Source organism: Aythya ferina (assembly GCF_964211825.1).
Source record: "Aythya ferina genome assembly, chromosome: W".
Lineage (NCBI taxonomy): Eukaryota > Metazoa > Chordata > Aves > Anseriformes > Anatidae > Aythya > Aythya ferina.
The window spans coordinates 421,394-438,703 of record NC_140313.1 but is presented as its reverse complement, the minus strand read 5'-3'; the positions used below and the strand labels follow the sequence as shown (position 1 = coordinate 438,703).

General features: G+C 38.2%; 1 protein-coding gene across 10 annotated transcripts in view; it reads left to right on the top strand.

Annotated features, from left to right (window-relative positions):
* Window positions 1–10,313, top strand: part of LOC311426466 (E3 ubiquitin-protein ligase NEDD4-like) — a 144,919-nt gene extending 134,606 nt beyond the window's left edge. For 5 of the 10 annotated variants that reach the window (XM_084502840.1, XM_084502842.1, XM_084502838.1 and 2 more), the window contains 7 exons: window positions 1,179–1,252; window positions 2,006–2,066; window positions 2,452–2,511; window positions 3,058–3,165; window positions 3,791–3,887; window positions 4,499–4,571; window positions 5,702–10,313. In XM_084502840.1, the coding sequence (XP_084358966.1) occupies window positions 1,179–1,252; window positions 2,006–2,066; window positions 2,452–2,511; window positions 3,058–3,165; window positions 3,791–3,887; window positions 4,499–4,571; window positions 5,702–5,804 (576 nt within the window). In that variant the 3' untranslated portion in view covers window positions 5,805–10,313. The remainder of the gene's footprint in view (window positions 1–1,178; window positions 1,253–2,005; window positions 2,067–2,451; window positions 2,512–3,057; window positions 3,166–3,790; window positions 3,888–4,498; window positions 4,572–5,701) is intronic. The other 5 variants (XM_084502845.1, XM_084502847.1, XM_084502846.1 and 2 more) reach the window with 1 other exon arrangement.
* The last annotated feature ends 6,997 nt before the right edge of the window (window positions 10,314–17,310 follow it).

Genomic DNA, 17,310 nt, shown 5'->3' with positions numbered 1-17,310 from the left:
AATCTTTATTAGAAAATTGTCTCAGCTTAGGACTGTTTGGGGCCTATAGGTAAAGATGTTCTCAAAAGACAAAATAAATAGTAGAATGATAATCAGTGAAGTGCATGACGAGTGATGCATAATTTAAAAAAAAAAAAGTACGTAAGTGTTTATGCTTTTGGGGAAACTTTACAAACTGCTTTTATAAATAGCTGCAGGTTGAGGCTCATAGATTTGTTTCTTAGCTTACCTTATTATATCTCTCTGCATGTTGTTTCTATCTATCAGGGGCTGCAGATTAAGTAATGGCATTTATGATTTCTTTTGTCGTGAATATAACATTTTTCCATGTTTTCATAGTATGTGTGGGGTTGTTGGGGAAGTTCCCGACAATAGCCAGAATATTTGACTTTCCTTCTCTCTTTTCCTTTAATGAAAAATGCTCCCAAGTGCCCATTCTTTTTAAAAAATGAAATCTTGTGCCTACAATGTATGTAAACACCGGGATCTGCATTCAGAAATATCCTTCCCCATAGCTGCACTACTGAGCACGTGGTTTGGTAGCTCTTTTATGTAAGCATTAACTGGTAAAAAAGTTAGCAACTTCTGGCTTTCATGGAACCTAAGTCTGCATTAATTCTGTTGAATTTCTGCTGATAAATTACTTTCACCAAAAATTGAATGTATTATTTGGTCTTGTAGTTTCTTGTGAACTATAATGAATCTGTTTGTTTCTATCTTATGCTCATATGATGGTTATGCTCATCATTCTCAACAAATCTGCGTTTAAACATTTCTGTAATGCATTTTTCTACTTTGCTTATTTGTCCTTTTAACAGAAGAATTTCTCTCTGGATTTTAAATAGTATTTTTTTTTAAGCATTTTGAAGAATTAGAAGACATTTTTCTATCCTTATGAAAATGAAGTATGTGTTTTTTTTACCCAAATGAACCTGCTGTTCAGGACTAGAATTTTGAAAATAATTCATTCTTAAGAGTGATCATAGAATAATTTGTTCATAATGATGCCATCTTTAGATGTGGAATACTATGATGGCTCATTAGCTATTACAGTATAATAGTTTTCTAGTACTACTTGTAAAATGCTGCTCAAGGGCAGTGGATTTCATGAGAAACGTGTCCTGAAATAATGTCATCTTTTGTTGTTGTGTTTTTTTTTTTTCTTCTTTAAAATATAGACGTATCAAGTTGACCTGAAGCCAAATGGGTCAGAAATCATGGTAACAAATGAAAACAAAAGGGAATACATTGAGTAAGTATACATTTATGGAATTTATCCGGAGTGTAACAATACACAGTAGTACTGGTTTGAAATTCACCCTACTGTAATTATTGTAGTGCAATAAATCATCAGACATCCCTTTAAAAGAAAATCCTTTTGTTAACATAGTTTGTTTATACCTGATCCTTAGAAAGTTTAGATTTTAACCTTTATTGTTGTATGATTTAACTAATCAATGTAGTCTATGACGTATCTTCTTGATGATGTGTAGACATGAGGAATATTCAAGAAGGGATGGTATTTCTCTGAATTATTATTATTGCAGACATCTACATCTAAATTACTCACTAATTACTCTAAGCTGAAACTTCACCCTTCACAACTGATGAAATTGTGAAAAAAATGGCACTTGTTGGATATAGTAATTATCATGTTAAAGCAGGCATATGAATTCAGCCTGCTTCTGTGCGTTGACTACACCGAAGTGCCTAGGGTTAACTATGTCAGCTTCGCAGAGCTCCTAATGGGAGTGAGTTTCTACCCTGGAATTTCATTTTTCCTGATGAACTGCTGTCACAGAATATAAAACAAGAATAAAGGCAGATCTGAACAGCAAACTAATTCTGGAGAAAAGAATGCAAATAGGATGTCTGTCTAATTTAGTTTTCTTAGCATCAAAGTATTGTTGGGAGATGCTTGAAGAGAAACGGAAACTGTTAAGGTTGCTAATTAAGTCTAAAGTCTTCTAATGAATGTGTTCATGTTTTTATTTAACTACTATAGTCTGGTCATCCAGTGGAGGTTTGTCAACAGAGTTCAAAAACAGATGAATGCTTTTTTGGAGGTAAAGTACTTTTTTTCCGTTCTACCCACATAATACATACATATTTTTATGCAGACTTCTCATATATCTGTATCTCATTAAGGGAGTGAGAAGCTTTGCATGACTGCACAAGTTCTGGAATGCTTACATATAATGGTTTCACATTTCTCCTTTTATAAGATTATTCTCTTTCAAGTTTAAATTACTTGAGTTTGAAATAATCTAGTGATTAATTTTTAAATTAGAGATTCATTAATACTCAGGAACCATGTATTTCATTTTCAAAATCCTTCTTTGTTGTATGTCATTTAATTAACTAGTGGCTTTCCCTGAAGCCAAGACCCATAGATAAAAAACTTAGTGTTACATATTGTACAAATATCACCCTTATTTTGCTTTCTCTTAGGGATTCACAGAACTTCTTCCTATTGACCTGATTAAAATTTTTGATGAAAATGAACTAGAGGTAAGTTTGTGTAACTGATGTCCAGAGGCAATAAACCAGATCAATCTCATTGCAAAAGATATGTTATATCCTGAAGTCTCTAGATCTTCAGTGAATTAGGAGACAAAGATGCTTTACTTATAGTGGGAAATGAGAACTTTTTCCCTAAAAAAAATAATAAACCTATTGATAAAGTACAAAAATATTATTTACTCAATGAGGTGATTAAGTATGTTCATATGTAAAGCATGCAAGTAACTTACTGAGTTAATGTTGTTATGCTTATACCCGTCATATTTTGAGCACAATACTATAAAAGATGCTGTCACGTGAAGCACACGTACTTCATATTGTACAGTGTTTCTCCAGGAAAGTGAGATATTCTTTGAGAACTCTCTTGAAGAGGAGCTCAGCTCTCCTTTATGTCTGCATTTATATTTGCACCACTTAGCTGTTTAAGAGGTCAGACAACAGAGGGAGAGCTTAATCTTGTTTTTCTGTTAAAGTGCACAGGATAATACTAATACCATCTTCAGTTAACACCCTAATGATTACTTCTGTATACAGTTACTGATGTGTGGCCTTGGCGATGTTGATGTTAATGATTGGAGGCAACACACAATCTACAAAAACGGTTACTGCCCAAACCATCCTGTTATCCAGTGGTTCTGGAAGGTAATACTCTCATCACATTTCACTTCTGTGGCTATTCCTAAAAGTCAAAGCTACCTTACTGTGTTGCAGTTTGTTTGTTTCTGCTTTTTTAAAATCATCGTCATGAAGATGCATGGTAAGCATGAAGACTATGTAATTGTACCAACAATCATTATGATATAGTGATGTTTCACTAACCCAAACAGTGTTATGGTCCTAAGAGATCCTGTCGTAGTGTAACACTGATTCTTCTTTGAAACTGCATTCCTCTGCCTGATGTTTAAGGTTTTTCTGCCATCTCTGTTTCTCTATTCTCCCTGCTAGGTATATTTATAAATTATCACATGCCACCAGGCAGGCACAGGTCATAGATTGGATGAAAAAGCAAGTCACCTCAAAGGTGAACAGCAGTTGTAGCTTCCAGCTGGTGCCAGGGTATTGTCTCTTTGTTGTGGCCTGAGGACAGTTGGAAAAGGATGCCTCTGGTTTAACCAGAGAAATGGCCTGCTACCTCTATGCTCCCCTTCAAAGTTACATGTCTGTTTATTACAGTCTAATACAAATAGATAATGCACTCAGGTTTGGGTTGGTTTTTGCTTAACAGCAACATGTACAACTGTGAAAGTGACTCTTTCTTTCTCAATAGGCTGTTTTACTGATGGATGCTGAAAAACGGATTCGATTACTGCAGTTTGTTACTGGGACGTCACGCGTGCCTATGAATGGATTTGCTGAACTTTATGGTAAGCTTCCTTTCAGCTGCCCACCCATTATGCTCACCTTTAGAATGACTATACAGACCGCTTCTGAACTTCCACAGGAAAGCCTGGGCATTAATGAATATAGGTATAGTCAACCTTTACTCCCACATAAGATTTCTTCTAGATTCCACCAGCCCTGGAGTATTTGAAAAGTAAAAGTTTTTGTGCACCATGGGTGTTGTGTAGACATTCTCCTTGCACAGGAATGAATCAACTCCCCAAAGAAGAGTTCAGCTATCAACAACAATAATATTCACAGCACATGAAGAAGAGGAGACTGCAAGTTTATCCAAGAATGCTATTTTTTTTTCCTGTGTTAATATTTGAGCTTATTTCATTGGCATTATACATATTCTATGCAAAGGTAGCTAGGTAAACTTAAGCTAACTATTTATTTGCAAATAAGTATCTGCACTCCTATTTACTTTAATGTAATTTTGATTGAGGGAATTTGTACCAGGTATTCTATACCAGTTGAAAACTTAGCCTTAAGGAAAACTTAATTTGTGCAAACATATAATTTTAAAAATAGCATTTAGGTAGTTTCTGTAATGTCCAGTAATTTAAATTTCCTATTTTTCATTTTCATCCAGGTTCAAATGGTCCTCAGCTGTTTACAATAGAGCAATGGGGAACTCCTGATAAACTGCCCAGAGCTCACACATGGTAAGTCATAAAAGCATAAAATTATTGCTTTTCTGTATTGTTATAGGGCCAGGAAAGGGGAGAGAGTGATGTCTGTGCCTATTTCAAATACATTTTAGCTTGGGACAATACCATGTGTGTGTGCATGTATTTATTAAAAGGCAAAGAAAAGTTAGTACTTACATGCTGACACAGTTGCAGAATGTGTTCCAGGAAGTAGCAAGGTTCAACTTCAGTAGCTTGCCATTGCTTCTGACAGTCTCTGAAGAAGGCTTGGTTTAGCCTTCACATGCACACATGAAAGATAAAAGCCTCTGTTAATAAAGTAGTTGTAGGTGTTCTGCAATAAATGTAGGTAAAGGAATCCACAAGAAACTCATTACAGCTTAGCCTTTTTGATAATAATTTTTAAATGGTATTTTAATTTACTCTAAGTAACCCTTGCAACTCTGGACATTTCTTCTGATAACTGTTTTTGCACTAAAATGCATGTTAGAAGAGCTAGCTTTTCCCCATAGGCTTTCTAAGGTAAATTTAGAAAAGCTAGTGTTTAGAACATGGCACTCTTTCAGTAAAGAGAGAGTTATAGAATAAAAAATATTAAGAAAATATTATATATATATAATTAGTAAAATATTTATATTTATTTAATAATTATATTTAAAAAAATAAGAAAAAATGCATTCCAAAAAATCAACTCTCATCTCAGTTACCTGTTAAATTGTACATGACTTTTTAAAGAGCTTCTTTGGAGTTTTTAATATTATTTTTCAGAACATCTTTTCTAATTCCTAGGAAAACAGACTTTTGACAGGTTGACAAAAGCTGAAATATTTTCAATCTAACAATTATTTTTTAATCTTTTTTTTTTTTTTTATGGGGGAAGGTAGGGAGGGCATTAACAACTTCCCATTTTCAGTTCTGGAAAGAAAAAATGTAGTTATTTCTGAAAACTCATCACAGTACAGGCACAATTGTCTTCAGATGCTATAATCAGGGAACACCAAGCATCAGTTATATTTGCAGAGGATACTGCAGAGATTGTGTGTGTTTGGTCAAAAACATATGGTCCATTATTAAGGCCCCCTTTTCTATTTCTTCAAAATCTCATATGTTTTTCAATGGATTTTTTTTTTCCTTCTGAATTTCAGCTTTAATCGCCTTGACTTACCTCTTTATGAATCTTTTGAAGATTTGCGAGAGAAGCTACTTATGGCAGTTGAAAACGCTCAAGGATTTGAAGGAGTGGATTAAAACAAATACTTTTTTCCCCCCATTCAAGCAAGTTCTGCTGCACTTTTGCATTTGCCTAACGGACTCTTGAGTGACTATGGCAGAACAGTTGCACAACGTTGGTTCATGGAGCAAACCCTTCGACAGTGCAGTTGCCTAAATCCAGAATTTTGAACTATAACCTGTGGATGGCTTTTTGATGTTTCCACAGCAGATTACCAACTGGTTAACTTGTACTCTGATTACATTTCAGCAGGACTTACTCTATTTATGTTGTGCCTCTGTAGGCAAAGCCCTTAATAAATATTTTACATAATTTCTAATGACAATGAATGGAATTAATCATTTTACAGGTATAGTATTACAACTCATGTTTACTTTTTAATTCATTTAGACATTTTCAGATTATATTTCATTACAATTAAATATCATGTACTTGGAAAAAAATGAGCATTTTTCTTAATTTCATACAAGACTTGATGCCAGTGTCCTTTTTTCAAAGCACATGTGCACATGTTGAGCCTTGTGTTCCCAAACCATTAAGAAAATAGGAGAAAGCTATGTTGGGAATTTTCTCTATATTGGCTACATCAAGAGTAACTCTTTTCATTGAGCATATAAATATTTTTCTGTATCCAGAAAATGTATGGATTCAATGTTGCATTTTTGTATAAATAATAGAATAGTTATGAGTCAAGAGAGAATCATAACATAGCATGCCAAATCTCATGTTCAATGAAAAAATTGCCTCATTATTCCTTGATAATATTTACATGTACTATAAAACATTTTGGGGTAGGGTTGGCATTAATCATTTTAGGAAAATATGCTTAACCCTGTCATTATCTTTGTATAGTGATTCTTTTATTATTTTTTCCTCTTTACTGTTTGCAATGGAGGCATTTTGAAAGAAACCTGGCACTATGTGATTTGGCACTACAGAAAACAGATCTGTTTTGTCTCCTGTTTGTAAGCATTTGCTAATGATATCTAAATAATTTTTTTTGTTTGTTTCTAACTGCACCAACTCTAAAGGCACTTTATGTAACACATGGAAGTCATATCTGTTTTTTATCATAAACATTAATGTGATTATATTCCTTCTCACTGCACATGTCTTTCTGGTGCAATATCTATCAATTGTGAATCTGGCTGCTGCTGATGTATAAAAGAAAAAAACAGATATAGAGCTGAGCCTGCAGACATGTTCCTCAGCAATTGTTTTTGTGATTTATTTTTTACTTAATCACAAAGATTTATTTAATATACACTATCTATCTAATCAGTTTTGTTACCTATGACATGTTGCATGCTTAAACTATAATGTCTGAGTTGCATCTCTTGTGTGATGGATTAAAAGTGAAAGATTTGTATTTGATCCACTGTAGTTAAATGGTTACAGTATTACTACAGTAGGTTTGAAGGGATGGCTTCATCAATTTGATGATCTTCAGTTTTCTAAGTTTAGTCCATGTACTTACTACGCATAGGATTTTTCCCCAAGAGCCCATCTAATGCTTTATGAGACAAGATGATACCACAATGTAAAAAACAAATCTTCACCTTGTTGCCAACAGTGGTGGCCTTACCTGCTTCACAGCTCCCACTGGCAAGTACAGTCCAGCGCTGACAATAAGTAGCCACGGTCCAGAAACTTCAGCATGTTAACACTTTGGCTAAAAAGGCTACTGGAAAGAAGACAACAGTAATTAACATTCAGCAAATCTGTACATACTAGCAAAAATTTTGAAAAGCTAATAGATGCGTGATTTTTTATTATTATTGAACACAAGATTAATTTTGTATTAAATGTTTTCTGACATTCCTTTCTGAATTGTTACATTTTAATGAGCAGAAAACCTTGAATGAGACAGAAACGTACTGCATCTGAGTAGACAGAGAAACACTATACTGATCATTTACTGTGGGGAAGATTGAGAGAATGGGGTAAAGTGATCTTCTATATGCTAAGCACTACTAGTTATAACACAGATGCCCTTAAGGGAAATGTCACACTCCAAAATCATTTTTCTTTCTGTGTTTACCTGGAGGATTTTGTATGGTTGGAGGTCATCTTCTATGAGAGGTTTTCTAATACCTTAATAATAATTTCTAAAGTCCTTCCAAACAATAGAGTTACCTAGTCCAGGTGAACTTAACAGTAAGCCAGCTCATTACTTTTGGGTGTCCAAGTTAGCTGTGCTATTACCACACACCACCACATTTTGCCTGTACAGAAGCAGCTTTATATAATGCAGCTTCTGTCACTACAGTAACATTGTCCTTTTCTTGTTGGGATGCAGGAGTAATCCAGATTTGGCATTCACTAATGAGCATAACTACTTGTTAGAAAATCTGAAGGGAATTGCTCAGCCCAGTCCCTTGCTGCATAAAGCTTTTGTGTTGAACAGCAGAAGCCTCCCTGTTAGCTACAGCAACTGCTGTTATTGACAGGTTATAAGAATGCCACTCTTGACTTCATCTGGTTTTCATGTATCAGGGAAGTTAAGAGATGTAACCCCTACTGAAACGTACTATAGCCACACAACTCAGATTCTGTTATCAATGGCTATCTTGATAGCTAACCCAAAGGGCAGATATGCCCTTCACATCAGCCAAAAAGCTAAGATCTTCTATACTAGGACAAAACCCAGGAAATTATCTCTAGTTTTGCAACAGACTACATGAGGCTAAGTAACTGGCATGAGCTGTACAAGGCAGCAGCTGCAGAAGAAATTGCCCCCAACCCTTTAATATAAGGACTTACCACTCTTTCTGAGGTCCTGAGCAGGATCTGAGCTTTTATCTTCTGACACTCTAGCCACCTAGCAATCCTTCTGGAGCTCCTGAAGTAGCGTTTGAAGGAATCTTTCTAGGAAAAAAGGTAGCAAAATGTCAGTTGGTTACAATTTGAAGTAAAACACAAAGCAACTACCATAGTTTTGTGCCTTTCTTAACACAGTATTCAGTTTAGCCCAAAGCCAATTTGGTCACTATTTAGAGTATAGGGTCTGTAGCTGTCACCTCCTCTTCTCATCAAGGCTTATAGTTTTGAGCCTTGTAAGGCTGTACTTAACATACACTGTACTATCACAGTAACTCCAGCTTCCAGGCCTCAGTGCTGGAAGTTGCTTTCTGTTTTTCGGTCCTAAGATAGATGAAACTTGGAGTGGGAGCTTTTATCATCTCATTTCCATCTCTCTCACTCAGACCCCTCGCTGGTTTCTGAGTGCAAGGAGCACACTAGCCTCAAGCACGTTCAGATAAACGCTGCCACAAGCACTAGCCCTGCACCGCAGCCCCAGAAGGGCAGCACTCACTGCGTGTGCCCAGCCCCTCTAGGTGCTTGGCTGGAGCACTGCACGTGCCACCAGTGGGCCAGGAATTGGGAAAGCTAGCGAGGGAAAGCTGGATAGTTGGACTGCATTTGTCAGAGTTAAAAGAAGTCATCATACCTATCTGAGGGCAAGGGCTAATCATTATATGTGTAGTAGAAAAGAGGTAGATTACCACATTAATTTCCTTCTTTTGTATAAAAAAGCTTTTCCTTTTGTATCTAAAACTACAGCAACAAAGAAAAGCCTGCAGTCTTCAGGCATCTCTTACGATGTTGCACTAAGAAGCAATGCATAGTTACAATGCACAGGAAACTTACAGAACTGGAATCTAACCATATTAATGTTACATACCTAGCACGTCTGTCCTACTGCACATAGAACCTCCTTAGATACATAACACTGTCATCAATGCAAGCCGTAGTTAGTCATACGTCTGTTTATGCACACACCTCTCACGTTCTGTTCGTCCACATGAGCTGCCACTTACATGTTCTTGGTTCCCCCCTTTTCCATACAATTTTCACATACTTTGCTCTTTTTTTCTTAACAATTTTGTATATATGTATGTAAAAATATGCACAGTATGTACCCACATACAACAGTACATATGCGTTGCGTTTTTGTACTTTAATCTGTTCTGTTGAATTGAAAGCAGCTCGTGAGCACCCTCTCTGCTACAGCAGTAGCGCAACCACATAGAAGTGAACGGGTTATGATTCTCAAAACCCAAATGCAAAACTCCAGAAAATGATGTTGCTATGTTCCACGTCTGTGAACCTAAAATTCAGACTTAAAACTGAGATAATTTATATCTCCAAACATGCAGAAAGCGTCAAACATTCCAGATTAAATTCACACTGTTTAATATTTTTGTAAGAATTGCCTCACACTAGAAGGCTATTCAAATTTACACCAGACTACTTAAAATTGATTTTAAAATGCTACTTATAAATAATGCTAATTTTCACAATTAATACAGCTTTAAACTGTGGTTGGATTTGATACACTGTGGAGAAAGGTTTTGTTTAAGGACAAAAAAAAAACATTTTTTCCATTTATTTTCTGAAAAGAAATGAATGAAATTGTAGTTTGTTTTTCCTGACAGCAGAAGCTCAATGTGACAAAATGAAGTTGTTGTAATGAAATGATGCAACTTAATTAAATATTTAATAAAGAACTATGGAAGTTACAACATTTTATACTTCAAATATATTTTTGTCTAGTTGAACCTTTGTTTTATTTAAAAAAATTGCCTGCTGGAAGACATTCTCACCCTGGGAGATGGTTCCGGGAGCCTATCTGTAGTCACATCTGTACCTGATTTAATTCCTAAATGGTTAAAAGCACCATCCATTTATTTCAGCTTCTGTAAAAGTGGTTCCCAAATTTTTCTGTGATCCTCAACGTTCCCACAAAACGGATGCATATAGGGTTTTCAGGTGTGTAAGGTGAAACTGAAAAATGTTTACAGTGGCTACTGGTCAGTCACTGGCACACAACCACCTTCAGAAGGCACCATCCAAGGGAATTTCTCTATCTATAAGGATTTGAACAACTAGTACAAGCCAGTGATTATGTAGTGTTCTTTAAAGACTAAATATAAAACTGGTATCTTTCCCAACTTTTTATTGGTATCCCCTCTGTTGCGTCACCATTTATGTTACAGGAACAGAAACCCTCCATCGAAACACCACAACCAAGAAGGCTGTTCTCAAATTATCTAATTCTGCAGAGACCAGGCAAGCAGCATGCCTGCAAGCTTTTCCTGTTTAAGCCACATACAAAATAAAAACACAGATGCTACTATTTCTGCTGCATATTCATATGCTTACAACAGAACTTTCTGCACCCCACTATAATATCTGTATTACAGAAAACAGTACAGACGAACAACCTCATAGACTGACAGAAGCTGAGTTTTACAATGCAAGTCTTCACATTTCACTGCCCTCACCAACAGCGATGGAACCCACGTTGCCTTTTTTGCTACTCAGGGTGACCGTCTTGTTTGTAACCAAGGCATGGTTTGACTTAACAGTTCGCCTTAGGTATACAGAATTTTCCTCCTCAGCTTGCTTGTCTTCCTATCAGCACTCAAGAGAGATGTGGCTGCACTAAGCTGCCTATTAGTCTTAAACACAAAACCAGAACGTAAATTAACACTCACGGATTCTCTATGCATTAAGAACAGCCTACAAGAGATACAGATGTGATGTGCCTAATACACCTCAAGGGTCATGAGCATTTTTGTGCAGCTACCCTTGGATGCCATTTGCTAAACAACAAACCACCACCGCTACAACCACCCCATCGGCTTCAGCAAGTGTCTGGGAACTGGGAGAGGAATGAGGGCAAGCAAGGTGACTAGGCAAACAAGTACATCTCAATATGACCCAGAAACACCACGTCATCAGAAATCGTGGTCATCTTGCCAACAGATGGCAATGCCTGTAACGAATCAAGTTACTCAGAGCTCACCAATGTCGCCATATGACTACTGAAAAGACACCAAACCCCTGGATGATTCAGCCTATTAAGTTTTGCAGCGGAGCTATTCCTTGCATGTGCACATGTGTGGTATTGGATACACCATCTCAACTCACAATCGTAGCATGACTTAGTCTGCTTTAATAATTAATGCAGTAATCTCTGAGCTGTGCCAACAATGCAGTTCAGAAAGCCAAAACAGACAAGCTTCTGCTTACAGGCTGACGGCGTTGATTACTGACTCCTTCATGCTGAGAGCGCAAATTGCTTTACACTAATTCTCTGGTTTCATAACTTGGACTGTGCACAACATGTTCCTGACCCTAGAGCAGCAACTAATTCATTTTGTATAAACACTGCTTGTGCCCGTCTGTCTTCTCCTCCCTTGGGCAGAGGTTTCTCAAAGATTTCCCCATCTCCTCCCCTTTGTTCCAGCCTCCACTTCTTCCTGGGCTGGAGCAGCCAGGTGGCATGTTTCAAAGTGCATGCCATCGACTAACAGCGCATCCTCCCAACTCAGCTGTAGCAGGAGCACACACCTTAGCACTGGAAAGTGAAGACCTACATGTGATGCTGAAACACAGGACTAACCAGGGCTCTTTACAACAAAGATTTAAAAATAACCCAACAAAGACCACCACAACATACACGTCTTTTCCAGTGATACCTACTTGTGTTAATGTTTCAGCACAGTTACATCCAGGAGGTTTAAAAAAAACAAGACAACAAGACTTCATTTGTTTCTAATTGGAAATGAAAATTCATCTGTGGAAGCCTTCCGATGAGAAGGACCTGGGGGTGTTGGTTGATGAAAAACTCAGCATGAGCCAGCAACGTGTGCTTGCAGCCCAGAAAGCCAACCATATCCCGGGCTGCATCCGAAGCAGCACGGCCAGCAGGACAAGGGAGGGGATTCTCCCCCTCTGCCCTGTTCTTTTGAGACCCCAGCTGTTCCCCCCAGACCATTCTGTGGTGGAGCTTTCTCAGTGGCTGACGATGTCTGTGCAAATCCTTAGTCTATGGCATTTCCCTACTTCTAGCAAGGTTTTGCTATTCTTTAAAAACAAGCAAACCACAACAGCATGTTACTGCATTAGCACCTGAAATCCGTGCCCACGTACGACCAGTGCGCCACAGCCACCCCTAGGAGACGCTGCAGTCGCTGTATCAGCAGCGGGGACATGCTCATGAGGACATGCTCACCCTGACACCTGGTTCTTTGCTACCCTGACACTTCCTATCCTAACAGCAAATTCCTAAACTAGCAAACTTAATTCCTTTAACAAATACAAACCAACAACACTTTCTGTCATAATAAAAACAACCATACCAGATCAAGTTAGACTTGGTTAACAGCCTGCCCAAACAATAGAAATGCAGGACAAACAGCAGTGCTTCCAGCAAATTTACTTTCAAAACACGAGTAACATACAGCTCAAGGACCTGCCACAGCAGAAATGGTTCTTTTTTTGTGGTTGTTGGAAACCTGGCATATAAATAACTAGATATGTATTTGGATGTCAGCACATTCCCCTACCTCTGCCTCACTGAACACTCCTCAAGTAAGGGACTGATTGCTATGAGGCCATGGCAAGAAAACATGGATGCAAACGGCCTCTGGAGGTGGTTCCCTCGAGTGGAAGCCAGCCCTAGTTCTGGATCCAGCCAAGGGAAGAAAAGCGACAAGAAGCATGGTCATATTTACGTCAGTGGTGACAATCTGAGCAAAGTCCATCACCTCTGCAGGCTGGCACAGAACTTCTGGTAACGTTTAGAGCTGCCTACTGGTGCAAACGTAGGCCGTCTGATAGAAACAACCGTACGTGTGGAGTTAAACAGCACACCTCAGCTTCCGGGGAAGCTAGAGGAAAAAGAGGGCATGCGAGTGCCGGATGACAGCACCAGGCACCCACTGCCACAATGGCATTAACTCCATCTTACTGTGCTTGGCCACTTCATCTGCTCTGCAGAATGGCTGAAGGGACAGACCCTGTGTTAAGGCCCAGAAATACATTATGGCTATGGAAACATTAATTAGGTAGGGATAACATAACAGAGCAATTCTCAACGTGGAAGTTACAGTTGCTGTCTAAGACTTGCAGTTAAGAGTTGTATTTAATGAGTATTTGGGCATTCAAAACATTCTGGCAGTCACAAAAGGCAGACATTTCTTTTAAAAAATCTGTCCTGTGCTCTCTTCTCAAAGCTAGCCTCTTTACTGTTTCAGCAATCTTGAGTGTTTTAAATTGAGCTGAATTTGATGCTTTTCTTTCATTCCAGGATTGACTCTACATAAACCCACTATCATTTATATTCATACATAATAATATCATGAGAAAGAAACCCAGGGTTCACTATGGTAACCCAACAGGAAATGCTCCTGTATCAAACCTCTCTGATACAAGGATCACAATGATAAATAATCTCGACAATTACTCTTGGCTATTTTCCCCTTTGATTACAGAGCCTTGACCAAATTAAACTTATTCTTGCTTAAATGCACCTGCTATTTTCACCCAACTTACTTTCTGCTATTTGCTCTGGGTTTCACTAGCTTAACTGATTAGACTTTAGTTTGAAGTGCAGTGGAATATAAAATTAAGATATAATCATCAAAAATATACTGCTCTGTATCTACTCACTTCTACTCTGTACATTGTACCTTAACACTACAAATACACTATCAATGCTTTTTACATTAAGTTTCAGAGCATTTTCCTCTTTGACAATTCTCTAGCAGTAGTGTATAACAATGCGACCACATAAAAATTCTGTGCCTCTAGTTATTCAATATATTTTCAAATTTCTAAGTATTCTGATCACTTGCACAATGCTTTGCTAAATAATTTGGAAGCTGGTTCAAACACCTACGATTTCCAGCAAGTTTCACTATGAAAGCAAAGAGGAAGATGACAGCCACCTTTCTAGCAACTGGATTTTCCACTAGCCAAGTCCAGATCCATTGGGGTACGCAGTATTCTTGCTCCATGAGTTACAAGACCTGAACAGGAGACAGACCTGTGTTTGATCTGCAGGACATTCAATGTTGTGCCTTGATAGACTACTTTACAACCAAACAGTAAGCTGAGGACCTTGCAAAGAAGTTACTGGGTAACGCACAGTGGCTGTAAGTGACAAAGGTACCTCATTTTCCTAAGCACAGTGCAGGAGAAGGCTCCTCTCGATGGCTGCTCTGCAACCCAGTTGCCCTTGACCAGCGTGCAGAGGAGCATCTGCAGTGCCACTGGCTTTGTGGAAACCAAAACTGGTTTCTGAGTTAGGTCCCCAAAACAAGACTGTGACTATCAAATGGGCAAGGATGTATACTAACAGAGAACAATCAGGTTAACCATGCAATTTTAAATTTAATTTTTGTCCAGCTTGAACCTGATAAATTTGAAAATCTCCTTTGAACCTGAATACAGTGAGCTTGACCTCATGGAGTGCTGAATGCACTCAGAGTTACGAGAAATTCAGCTGTAATGCCCATTTATACAGGCATGTGGGCAATCACCACTGCCTCAAGCTAGTGCAAGCAACCCAGTGTCAGCAAAGACACAGTAACATTGCACATAGCCCAGATACGACCATAACAGTTGTACTCTGGTTTCCAGCAATATTGTACTATCTAGTCTTACCAGACGAAGCTAGTACAGATACAACTGCAGAAGTTATAACCACAATTTCACTTTTGCTGTGCGTGTGCATAAACAGTGGGAAAAACCTGGGGCTTCTGCTTGTTCTGCAAATTTGCACTAATTACTTGCCCCACTTTGTCACTTTTTCAGGCTCACTATGTGCCGCAGCGTGGGTGGAAACATACACATCTCAGTGCCATAGGGGGTTCTGTACAGGCTTCCGAGCCTTCCTCCAGATTGCAGTAAACTATTTCTATTCCACAGATATCTATCACGTCTGGATTAGCTAGAGTACATGACCTCCCTTTGAAATCAGTTTTTAAACAAAAGGCAAAACTTTGAACCTTGGGCTAAAGTTAAAGAATAACAGTGCTGGACACTAGATCAATACCTGGCAAATATTAGTTGCATGCAGTGGACAGGTGCCTCTCTGCTGTACTTCTCACTATTTCGGTATGCTAATGCAGAATGCACCCTTAGGTTTAAGGGTTTCTTTACACAAAGAAAAATTTTAAAAAACATTCTGAAGCAACTAGGGACTAATAGTTGGTGCTAACCTAGTGATCTCTTTCCTCTGCAGTCCATCTGGAGCATAGAACTGAATGTTACCTGACCACTAACAACCTTTTCTGTCTTCTACCATCTCAGTCACTTCTTATGTCCCAGTGCTTTATTTCCATGAAAAACAGCTGTTAAGAATACTACCAAGTTTTAAACAGCTCTGATTCCTACTCAAACATGCAGATAGTTCCCTGTGATTATTTAATAATGATTTAAATAGAAATCACGGTAACATTTTGTTATCTCAATGACTTGTTACAACATACACATCTCAGACTGTATTTCTCAACTGTGCTTCCATGTTAAAAAAAAAAAAGCACGCAGTCCAAATCATGGGTTTTTTTCTTCTTTTATAACAGATTTGACTATTTGACTGTGAGTTGGGAAACATCTTCCTTTTGCTCCTTTCTGCCTTTTATCTTTTAACAACTGTACCATCCCTAACGAGCAATGAGAAGAGTTTGCCAGTCACTCAGTATTTGGTGAGGATTAGTCCAAGAAAGAGGCAGGTACTGCTCCATTACAGGGAAGCAGCCCAACACAAATCAAAGCGTTCCTCAGACCTGGATTTGACAAGTGCTCTCTTGCATTTTCAGTCTCTATGCAGCAGCAGCACATGCACTACAAGAGGTGCAGAGGTGCTGTACAGCAGCTGCTGCTAGCTGCAGTTTGGCAGTGTACTGGCATAAAGAACAACCAGAACTGGCGTAAAGAACCCCAGAAAGAGAAAATCTGTTATGTGGCAAAAACAGTCTTCCAACAGCATCAGCAAATCTAGCTTAGTATTTTCTGACTTCTGGTGATAAAAACATGACTTTCCATCCCCTGCAGTTGTAAGCACAGAGCCAGACTTTGCTCTGAGCAATACTGATAGGAACATTCCCTCCAATTTCATTCCAAAAAACGTGTTTTCTTAACATTACCTTACACTTCCACAGCTCTCACTTGGCTCTACACAAAAAGGAAGGGATGAAGAAACAGTGTCACAACCACGCCTGAGCTTCTTTTAGCCCACATTGAAGGTCTGCAGATACTGCATCCCTGCTCCTGCCCCTTTGTTCACAGTACCAAAACAAAGTTTATCACTAATATCTAACCTTGGCGGAAAGAAAAAGAATAGATGGAAGCAATTAAAAGCACTTCAGAGGGTATTTGTGATATATTCATTGCAGTTGAGGAAGTGACAGTTTCTTACATTTTGTATCCAGTGCTAGTTCAATCTACAGCAACTTTTACACAAGTATTTCTGGTACAAGTGCACACATCTGTCTCCCAGGAAAAGAAATGAGGCTACATACGGAGCTTTTTAAAAAACAAACAAACAAACAAACAAACAAAAACAACCATCAGGATGGCTAGAATAAGCAGTACTTCACATCAAGCTGCACTTAGAAGGGAAGCAAATACAGTATTCAGAGGTCTTTATGCCTACTGCAAGCACAAATGAGAGTTACCTTAGAAAATCCAGAGCATGTTCAATCTTAACAATATCTAGCAACAACA